This window comes from Galeopterus variegatus, unplaced genomic scaffold (assembly GCF_000696425.1).
Source record: "Galeopterus variegatus unplaced genomic scaffold, G_variegatus-3.0.2 Scaffold506, whole genome shotgun sequence".
Taxonomy (NCBI): Eukaryota; Metazoa; Chordata; class Mammalia; order Dermoptera; family Cynocephalidae; genus Galeopterus; species Galeopterus variegatus.
In genome coordinates, this window is record NW_007726617.1 from 63,023 (window position 1) to 73,879 (window position 10,857).

General features: G+C 53.0%; 1 protein-coding gene across 2 annotated transcripts in view; it reads right to left on the minus strand.

The window, feature by feature from the left end:
• The window catches only part of ATP1A2 (ATPase, Na+/K+ transporting, alpha 2 polypeptide), a 25,613-nt gene extending 15,653 nt beyond the window's left edge, over positions 1 to 9,960 (minus strand). Inside the window, exons 1-7 of one of the 2 annotated variants that reach the window (XM_008569516.1) lie at positions 9,778 to 9,960; positions 5,010 to 5,114; positions 4,745 to 4,804; positions 2,928 to 3,131; positions 2,319 to 2,432; positions 1,919 to 2,053; positions 1,014 to 1,131 (exon numbers count right to left, since the gene is read on the minus strand). In XM_008569516.1, coding sequence (XP_008567738.1) covers positions 1,014 to 1,131; positions 1,919 to 2,053; positions 2,319 to 2,432; positions 2,928 to 3,131; positions 4,745 to 4,804; positions 5,010 to 5,114; positions 9,778 to 9,789 — 748 coding nt within the window. In that variant the 5' untranslated portion in view covers positions 9,790 to 9,960. The remainder of the gene's footprint in view (positions 1 to 1,013; positions 1,132 to 1,918; positions 2,054 to 2,318; positions 2,433 to 2,927; positions 3,132 to 4,744; positions 4,805 to 5,009; positions 5,115 to 9,777) is intronic. The other variant, XM_008569517.1, reaches the window with a different exon arrangement.
• Positions 9,961 to 10,857: the final 897 nt, after the last annotated feature.

The following is a 10,857-nucleotide window of genomic DNA, read 5'->3' on the forward strand; positions in this document are numbered from 1 at the left end:
AACGGGTCTGTATGTGGGATCCAAACCCTCAGCGGGAGCGCCACTGCACTCCCAAGCGGCGCACTGTAGCAGTGCGCCACCGGGCCGGCCCAAGGCATTTCTGAATAAATCAATTTTGGAAAACGTAGAGTAAATTTCAGAATCTCAGTACATTAAAAATTTAGGAAATTTAATGTGTGGTGATTTTTGTTCTAATTCCAACCCCAGAAAAACATAATATGCTGAGGAGAAATGAGTAACAGGAAGGAAAAGGTGTGGAACTGGGGTACAAGGTTTCCTCTTCCCCACTTTCAGAGGCACGTGGTCTGGTTTGGCCTCTTTCTCCCACCTGTCTTACCCCTGCCCTTCTCTGAGTCAACCCTGGCTCTGCTCCCTGGCTGGGCCACAGAGAACACGGGTTTCAGTTGTGCCTTCAAGTGATGGTGGCTCGAGTTTTTGTTGACCTTTGTTCACCTCTGATACCCAGAACGTGGATGTAGCAAACTGGGAAGCCTGTGCATGGCAAAAATGTCTTTCGGAGTAGCACAGGCCCAGATGCAGCCTGTAGGAGGGCCGAAGTATTCACCCAGCCTGAAAGCTTTTCTGACCCTCCCGCCGACTGGGGCTCTGGTCAAGGCAGGGGTTGGAGACGGAAGCAACTAGTCCACAACCATGAGCAATAGAGGGCATCGGTCAAATCCAAAGACACTTAGGAATCGAGGTTGGATTGGGGCATCTATGTGTGTGTGCATGTGTGCATGCGCTTGTGTGTAGGGGGGTCTTGACCCAAGAACTGAAGGCGTTAGAATCCCCTCTGTCTTGGAGTGGACAGAACCGGTTTTCCTGTGGGAGGTAACTTTTCCATGGGGTCATGCGGCCCCCAGCCGATACGCAGCTCTCTGGAGTGGACTATTTCTGTAATATTCAGGCCCCCAGGCCCCCTTGGTTCCCTCTCTATGACAAAGCTTTTGCCAAGTAAGTACTACCACAGTTGTGCTAGCGTGAGGAGCTCCCCCAGCAGGCCAGCTTCTCACCTTCAACACAGTTGGTAGAGAAGAAACAGATATTGCGGGTCTCCAGGGGGTTCTCATGGGTGAACTCAGGGGAGCGGGTCTGGGGCTCCGACTCGCCGGTTAGGGATGAATTATCCACCTGAAGAGGAAGGGGTGTGTGTCAGCCTGCAGGAGCACTCGTGCACACACAGCTGTCTCTGAGCTGATTCCAACCACACTCAATCTTCGTGACATGAAGGACAAAATTACACTTGTCCTCATCACGTATTTATGGCATTACTTGGCTGTTGCCCCTGCGCTAGTTTGGAATCCTGGTTCCTCCTGACTTGTTACGCAGCTGAAGGACAAAATTACACTTGTCCTCATCACGTATTTATGGCATTACTTGGCTGTTGCCCCTGTGCTAGTTTGGAATCCTGGTTCCTCCTGACTTGTTACGCAGCCTTGGGCTACTTACTTTACCAACAGAGCCTTTGTTTACTCACTTGTGCAATGGGGAATGTAAACAGAATCTTTGCATTGCCCAATTACAGTAGTCTATGAAAATGGCACCCCCTGGGGCATCCAGTGCCACCGGTGTGGCCATGTGCAGCAGCCCTGCGTGATTACACCATCCTTTTAGACTTACATTAGGGAGCATATGTGAACATATGCAAAGCATCTGACACGTAATTGGTTCTCATTGCACAGCTGCTATAAAGTGGGTATCAAAGAATACCCAGGGCACAGAGCACTGGTAACACACAGATACAAGGAGACGGTGCACAGGCACCACATCCTGGGAGAAGGTTCAGCTGGGGGCGTGGGGGGAGGTGTTGACATTTGGACCTGTGTCTCCCAAACTTTAAACCTCTAACTGGTCTCCTCTCAGATCTACACAGCCAGCTTCTCAGACCCAACCATTTGCTCTGGTGTGACCTCCTCACCTTACAGCCGTGAGAAGAGATGATCCGCAGGTCAGCAGGGACGCGGTCTCCGCCCTTCACCTCCACCAGATCTCCCACCACCACCTCCTCTGCATTGATCTGCGTCTTCTCTCCCTCCCGGATCACAAGGGCTTGCTGTGAGGAGGCCGTGGGTATCTCATGAAATGCTCATCTCTACCCCTGTCTTCCTCTCCTGCTGGTCTCCCGCCTCTCCTCCAACCCCACCAAGGGAGAGGAGAAACCCCCATGTGCCCCATGACAAAACCAGGTCCTGGCATGGAGAGCAGGAGCGTCTTTTCTGCCCATCTTCATCTCAGAGCACAATGGTTGAGAGAAGGAAGCTGAACTCTCCAGGAAACCTTATGCCCCAGCCTGGACAGAGCCCAGCCCTGCCATCTACCTGAGGTACCATGTTCTTGAAGGAATCCATGATCTTGGAGCTCTTGGCTTCCTGGTAGTAGGAGAAGCAGCCAGTAACGATGACCACAGCTGCCAGCACCACACCCAGATATAGCTGGTAAGGAGAAAGAGTTTGAGAGACCTGCTCTTCCCCAGCCCTTAAGGGGCAGCTGTCACCTGGGATGAGCACTCAGTGCCATCCAGGACGAGAGCCCGGAACTTTGTCTGTGACTGGGTGAGAATGGTAAGAGAAAGTCCTCCTTTCTACCCTCCCCCTTGACCTTCCAACCCCCAGCTTCCTAAGACTGGAAGGGGCAGGGAAAGTCATAGGGAGTGAAGATCCAGGGATGCAGATAAGCCCACTTAAGTGGGAATAAACAGGGAAGGGCTGTCCCATATTAATGAGCGTGTGTCTGTGTGTGTGCTGGGGTGGGGTGAATTATACATGTGTGGAAGCCTCACCCTTTTTCAGCCTAAAGTTCAGGGAGGCTGTGGGATTGCGATGTGAAAGGTCCTGTCCCCTGCCACTCCCCGCCCCCCCCACTGTACTGGTGGTTCAGGGCTGGAGGACAGAGACACGGGCAGGTTGTGGGGTAGGTGTGCGGCTCACATTGTCATTGGATGGTTCATCTTCCATGGCAGCCTGGATGCCGAAGGCCAGGAAGCAGAGGACGGCCCCTATCCACAGCAGGATGGAGAAGCCCCCAAAAAGCTGACGACAGAACTTGACCCACTCAGGGGTTGTGGGGGGTGGAGTGAGGGCGTTGGGCCCATCACGAGCCAGAATGTCCTGAGCCCGCTGGTTGGTGAGGCCCTGAGGGAACAAGGAGAGGGGCGGGAGCTTGCATCTGGACCGAACCAGCCCCTCGCCATGTCCCGCCAGCTCCTTGGCAGGGGAGTCATGCCCAGGTGGACAGTGAAAATCGCACCTGGTGGGAAGGGGTGAGGAACCATCAGGGGAGACTGCACAGAGGTGACATTTGCGATGGGCCTTGCTGGCTGAGGAGATTTTGAGTGTGGCACCACCTCTGAGTGTTATTGGATTGAGACATGTTTTGGTTAGGGCCAGAACATCTCCTCCAGGGCAACCTGGATAAGCTCCCTGGGAAGACACTTCAACTGCTTCCTCCTCTGTCTCTCTTTCTTCAGATTCTCCCTTTTGCCAAGGATTCCAGGAGAGTCCTACATTGCTGACCATCAGTGTCACACAGCTTTGATAACCACCTGTCACCTTCCACAGAAAACCTCACCCAGGCTTGTTCCCCTCACCCCAGGCTCATTCGCACCCCTTTCTTGATCCCCATGGCCTGCTGTGCCTGATTCTAGAGCTGCCCTCACCACACTGCATTGGAATTCTGTGTTTGCATTTCTTTCTGCTACTAGATTTTGACCTCCTTGAAAGCTTCTTAATTACTTATTTAATAAATGTGTATTGAGCACCTATTACAGGCCAGGCACTATTGTCTACTCTGGGAATCCAGAGATGGACCAGACCAACAAAGTCCCCGCCCTTGTGGAGCTTATGATCTAGAGAGGGGACACACAGTAAGCAAACACACGTTAAAGCCAGACAGTGAAAAGTGCTGTCAGGGAACATAAACTAGAGGAACACAGGCATAGAATTTTAGAAAGGGCAGTCAGAGAAGTCCTGTAGGAGGAGGAAAGTGCCTACTACATTTTTGATTAATGATTTTTTTTCTTTTTTTTTGTCAAAATGATGGGCTTGGCAATCTGACTGTGCCACTTACTGTTTATGTGGCCTGGGAAGCTACTCTCCATCTGAGTCTCCTTGCTTTAACGAACGGTTCTGTGATACCCATCTCAAGGGGTTGGTGTAAGCATTACAGAAATGTATGTAGAGTGTTTATCTCAGAGCCACACACATAGCAGGGACCCAGCAAATGCCCATAATAACGGGACTGGGTTACCTCACTATTTCATGTGTGTCAGTTCTATGAGAGCTGTGTGCCACTGAAGTTGCTTGGAGTGAAGGGAACAGCCCTGCCAGAAGCCCTCTGGGGCCTGGGTTCTAAAGAGTCTTGGCTTCCAGGGTATTCAGGGAAAGAGATTTGGAATAGCAAGCAAGGGATCTGGATTCCAGTTCTGGCTCTGCCACCAACTAGCCATGTGACCTTGGGCAAGTGACTAGTCTCTGGGCCTCAGTTTCTTCATCTGCAAAGAGGGTTGGATTACAGCTTTAAGACCCTCCCACCCTGATGCTGCATGGTTCTCTCACATCTGGATTCCAGTTCTGGCTCTGCCACCAACTAGCCATGTGACCTTGGGCAAGTGACTAGTTTCTGGGCTCTGGGCCTCAGTTTCTTCATCTGCAAAGAGGGTTGGATTACAGCTTTAAGACCCTCCCACCCTGATGCTGCATGGTTCTCTCATCAGTTTGGTTCCCTCCCTAGAATCCCCTCCACTCACCTTGGACAAGTCCACTTGGTATTTGCGGCCCAGCTCATCCAAGGACAGCTTGTGATCATCCTGGGGAGGGGAAGCCGAGTCACTTTGGGGAAGGAGGTTGAGTATGTGTATCTAGAATGCATATGAGGGCACTGGGGGCACAGGGGTGAGGTGAGGAGCATGGGAGTGGGCCACGGAGCTTCCCTGAGGTCACCAGGCTGCCAGGCAGCTCCCCCAGCATGGGGCCCTTTCTCCACGGCCCAGCCAAGTGGACTGTGGGCCTCACCATGGCCACCTCCTTCTTCAGCTCATCCAGCTCCTTTTCTTTCTGTTTCTTCTTGCCACCCCCATTCTCTGCAGTGGTGGCGGCAGGCGAGTACTCGCGGCCGGCCTGCAAGAGGAAGGAAGAGCCCAGAACGTGAGGCAGGATGGGAGCTGGGGCCTCCGTTCCCACCAGTCAGGGGAGTGGTGGGTGGATTCAAAGGCAGTAATTGTCCTGGGGTGGGGGCTGGAGGGTGGAGGGGTAATAGTTTGCACACTATTGGCAGAACCATGGAGCTGCACATTTGAACTTCGAGAAGGCTGAGGAGCTCTGGACTGAAGAGCACCACTTTAGCTGTACTGTTTTTGGGCTTCTGTTAAGATTTTGTTTGTTAAAAGAACCCTGCTACTAAACACAAAACAAAACAAAAGGTTTGAAAGCCACAATCCTACGCTATTTGGGACAATTCTGGAAGGGAGCAGACAGGGTTTGCAGGTGTTGAGAGAATAGAAACACCCTGTAGGAATGTCTTTGCCTGATACCACGCCATTTTACTCAGAGAAGAGTAAACAGTTAGGAATTTAGGGGGAGGAAGAGTCTTTGGGGAGCCAGGGGATTAGGGCAGGGAAGTGTCTGGAGAACATGGTCCAGTGGTAGAGTGGTGGAGATGGACTGAACAGGGCTAATGGACTGAGAGAAGTCACAGTGGAAGGGTAAGAGCATGTCCAGGAGATGGGAACAGGCATGTGCCAGGAGCTCTCTCCATCCCACTGGGCAGGCTTGCCCCTTGCTGGACAAGCAACTCTCAGAACCTGGTGCTCCGAAGCACAGTGGGGTAAGAAGGGGACTGGGCCCCATTTGTCTAAAAATGTAAGAAATTATACCTGCAAGTACATCTAAAACTAAAATTCATGTGACTCTTAGATCCAGGCATTCCTGGACCATCTGGTGAAATCAGATGGACATTCTCACTCTAGAGACTTCCAGGCCTCACAGATAACTTCTGGGGGAGAGGTGGGAAATTTCTCCTTCCAAGGGGAGGCCATCTTGGGATAATAGGATAGGAGGGGGCTTGGGGAAGGCCTAGGGTGGCCATGACAATTGTCCAAGCAAGGTGCCTTCTCCCTCCCTCCTCTCACTTCCCTCAGGATATGGTGTCCTTGTCCCAGTTTTTGTGTGGTGCCTTTCTTTCTCCACTGGACCCTAAAGGTTGCTCTGGGCTTTCAGGACTGAGCTTTCCTATACTATGGTGTAATTTGTTTTTTCCCAATAAAGAGTGGATATCTGGGTAAGATTAACAGCCAAAGTGTTTGTCTTTTATTTTTGGCAGGACAATGCATTTGCGGGGGTGGGGTATTTGGGTTTTTTTCTGATAGACTTTATTTTTTGGAGCAATTTTTTGGTTTGCATTAACACTAAGTGGAAAGTAGAGAAACTTCTCACATATCTTCTGCCCTGACACATGCAAAGCCTCCTTGACTATCAACATCCCCCATCAGAGTGGTACATTCACTACAATTGATGAACCTACATGGACACATCATTATCACCGAAAGTCTGTAGTTTACATCAGGGTTCACTCTTGGTGTTGTACTTTCCATGGGTCTGGACAAACGTCTATTGACATGTATCCACCATTGTGGTATCATACTGAATAGCTTCACTGACCTAAATCCTCTGGGATTAACCATTTTTTAGCCAAGGGTCAGGAGCAATCCCAGGAATGTGGCAGCTGCCCTGATGACAAAAGGTCACAAATCCATTCCCTTGAGAGATACAATGACCAGTGATATCAGGAACAAGGGTGGGGGTGGATGTAGGAGATGTGGGTACTGTTGTTCCTAATCTAAGATCTAAAAAGATATGAGCTTTCGTAGGCTGTGCTGCTCAGAAGTGCTCTTCTCAGAAAAGGTGACCAGCAAATCGTGCACTTGTGCCATTTGAAGTGTGTATGAATCCAGTGTCTTTTTAGCCACCTAAAGGCTAATCATCTGGCGAGACTGAAGCAGCACAACAGGAGGGGGGCAGGGCGGGGCCACCGCTCCCTTTCCCAGGAGACTTAAGAGGGATCATTTAATAGAATGGATTGAGATGCAGTGGATTCACTCACTCTGCCCTTGGTAGGACAGGGCTGAGAAAAGGATGAACAGCAATGAAGGAATCAGAGACAAGAGATCAGGCTGGACAAGCTTAGTGTGACCTGCAGGAGCTTTGGGGACAGGACTAGGGCCTGGGCATGCATACAGGAGGGAGCTGGGGCTAGGGGCAGAGGAGCAGAATCCAGAGGAATTTCTGTACCTTTAGACATGAAATAAAATTTATAAAATTTAGAGTCAAATGCATACTTTCTGAAAACTTGCTGGCCCATGCACTTTGGCATGTTGGATTGTGGCTGAGCTAAGCAGCTCCATGCAGTGCCTCCTTTCCCCAAGCTCCCACCCTGTTCTCCCACAGGCTCAGAGCTTGGGACACACTGCCCCTTGCCCCTCCTCCTGTCCTGGCAAGGATCTCAGGCTCTTCAGCCAGGAGCCTGCAGAGATTTGGGGCCGGTGGCTGCCCAGAAAGAAAGAGAGGAAGCAAGGACCCCCCTCCTCCCTCCCCCAACTACAAGTCCTCTTCTCTGGGTCTTGAATGCTGAAGGAGAACAGAGAGTTCTTTTGAGAAAGCCAGAGGCTGGGACAGAGTGGGGGCAGCTGGATATCAGCCATTCCCCCCCCCCCATGCCTCTCCGTGGCAGCTGGAGCAGGCTGGGCTCCCTCCCACCAGTGTTGTCCCTTCCTCCAACTCCCATGCTGCCCTTCATGGCCACAGGGTGATGGGGTGACAATTAGGCCTTGCTCTGGAGTGGAGATGCAGGGAAGAAGGGACAGAAGGTGGAATCAACTCTGGAGAAGGATGTGGGTAGCAGGTGAATTCCCTCTTCAGGGGTCTCCAAGCTCCAGGCCTTAAGTAGCTCAGGTCACCCAGCCTCTCGGTCTAAACAGACCAGATCTGCCCCTCATCTTGCTACTGCTTCACTGCAGCTACTGGGGGTGGAAGTTAAGGGGATTTCAAGGGTGCTAGGGGAGAGAACAGACTGGAGAAGTCAACGTCAAATAGCTTCCCAAGCAGGACCTCATGAGCTTGGTCCACCTCACTCTAAGGGGGCTACCTTTCCTCCCTCTCTCTCCACTTGGGTGAGGGAGTAGAGGGCTTGGCTGGCCCAGTCGGTCCTGGCCTCTTCTCAGAGGCCCTGCACCTCAGCTGGGGAGCCCCTTTCCACGGAGAACCAGACATGTCAAGGTGCAGCTGAAGGTCTCAAGACAGTATATCTTCCCACAGTTGTGACCTCTTTCTCTGTGAAACTCACATCTCAGAGACAGCTCCTCAGGGCAGGCCCACAGACCCTCACACACCCACACACAGTGACATCTACGCTTGTGTGTGCTTGAAGGCTTGAACATTCACAAATTTGCCTGCTGAGACACAAACGCAGGTGTTCATCCACGAGTATCTGCAGCACTTCCAGCCTGCTGGACACGTGGTCATGGATACACGCACACTACACACATGCACTCTGCTTCTATTTATAGCTCCACCCCAGCTCGGGAACCCTGGTGTCCAGGCTCAGAGTTTTCCCAGCTGCTCAGCTCAGTGCAATAACATGTCCTTGCCTGACTCCTCCTGGGCCCAGGAGCTGGCCCACAGCTCTCCATAGGCGCCGTCTTCCTTACGCCCTCCTGCTGCTCACCATGCCCTTTCCCTCTGTGCCCACTCTTGCCAGTATTCCACAAAAGGAAAGCAGCCAGGCACAGTATGGAAAGGGACTGGTCACTTTTCTCCATAAGGGAATTTCATTTCCAAGAATTTGAAGGCCTGTCTCTGCCCGCCCCACCGTGGTTGTTAATCTTCCCCTTGGCATAGCCATTGCTGCAGGATGCCATGAGCAGGGTGGATGGGGCGGGCAGCTCTCACCAGACTCTGGGAAAGTCCTCAAAGCCCATAGCCCGGAGCCCGAGGACAATGCTGTGCTGGACATCTGGAGGGGTGCAGGGGGGCGGTGGCTGGGGGCTTAATCTTCCCCTTGGCATAGCCATTGCTGCAGGATGCCATGAGCAGGGTGGATGGGGCGGGAAGCTCTCACCAGACTCTGGGAAAGTCCTCAAAGCCCATAGCCCGGAGCCCGAGGACAATGCTGTGCTGGACATCCGGAGGGGTGCAGGGGGGTGGTGGCTGGGGGTACATCACTCTTCTCCCCCATACCCCTCCCAGCTGTCCCTGGTGCTCAGGGCCCCTGGGGCTGGTGTATGGAACTGCTTGGTGACTCTGAAGTGGGATGCTCCACTGCCCCTCTCCAACCTCACATTGAACCCCCATCCACTCCGCTGGGGCTCCCAGAAGAATGGATATTTTCAGGGGTAGCAAAGGTGGGGAGGACTAACAGTGCCAAACATCCCTCGGCTGGGAGGCCAGGAGCCGTGGTGGGAAGAAGGGGGAGCCTGGGGGAGAGCCGGGATGGAGATGTGGGGATGGGGTGGAGGGGTAGCTGGAGGGCCAAGTGTAGGGGGCTGTGGGGCTAGTTGTGGGAGGGGGCAGAGGTGGGTAGAGAAGAGGAGAGCACTTCGGCATGTGAACGCCAGCCGTGGGATGTGTAGATGCATTTGCGGTGTGGAGACTGTTAGTTCCAAGCTCAAACTGTCCCATTCGGTCAGTTTCTCTCTCCCCTCCCTCCACACTCCATTCCCACTTCATCCTTTCTCTATAGCTTTCCTCACCCTCCAGAGAGCGACTCCTCCTCTTTGGGGATACTCACCCCACGGCCCATCTTGGCGCAGAGTGGCTGAGGGGAGCTAGGCTGGAGAGGTCACCAGGAGGATCCCAAACCCTCACTGGCCCGTCTGGGACAGCCGGAGACCCTGGCAGACAGACAGAGACAGCCGAAGCAACAGGGTAGCTTTAAATAGGTCCCACTCCCCCTCCCCCTCCTTCCCCTCCTTGGGAAAGAAACGCTTGTTGAAACAGGATCCCTGAGGACTGAGGACTCCTCCCCTCCCGCCCCTTTAGCAACTGGCCCATTGAAGGTCCGTTGTCCCTCGGCAGCATGCCCCCCCTTGGCTGCCTTCAACCACGCCCCCCCACCCCGGCCTGTGGTGGCCACAAATGAGGGAGGCAGAGAAGAGGGCTGGGACGGGAGAGCAGGGGAATGTGCCCCTTAGGGAGAGTCAGCTCGGGATCCCAGGATGCCAGAGGCCACGTGGTCTAACTCTTCCTCTTGTTTTCCAGGTGGGAAAACTGAGGCCCAGAAGGATTAAACAATTTGAGTTAAGATAGAACCAGAACTCGAGTCTCCTGAATCTACAGTCAACCTCCCAGAGAAAGAAGCAGAGACTGCTCCCGCTCCTATATAGGTTGCAGGGACACTGAAGCCCAGAAAAGCTAGTGTTCTAACCCAGAGCGGCCTTTGCTTATGAGGCACCTCGAAGGGGTCTCTACTGGGAGCCAAAGATGGCTCAAGAGACAGCATGATGTCTGGAGATGGAGGGGAGAGGGTCCCCCAAGCCCTCCCAGAGGACCCAGCTCAGCAGGCATTGGATGACATCTCTGGGTTCTGTTTACCTCTTGTTTATGGAGTGGACATGCCTCTTCTGTCATTGCTGTGGAACAGCCCTAGGCCGAACTATGTCTGGGGTTGGCAAGTGGTGTGGGGAGAAGTCAAAAGAGAGGAAAATATGGAGCTTCTGAGAAGTGTGTGTGGGTCAACAGCATGACAATCTTCCAGTGGGGAAGGGAAGGCAGATCTGCAGCATGCGGGATGGAGATCAGACTGAGAGGAGGCGTGCAGTGAAGCAGCGAGAAGCGGGAGGAAGTGCCTGGGGAGTGGGGAGGAGGCTCA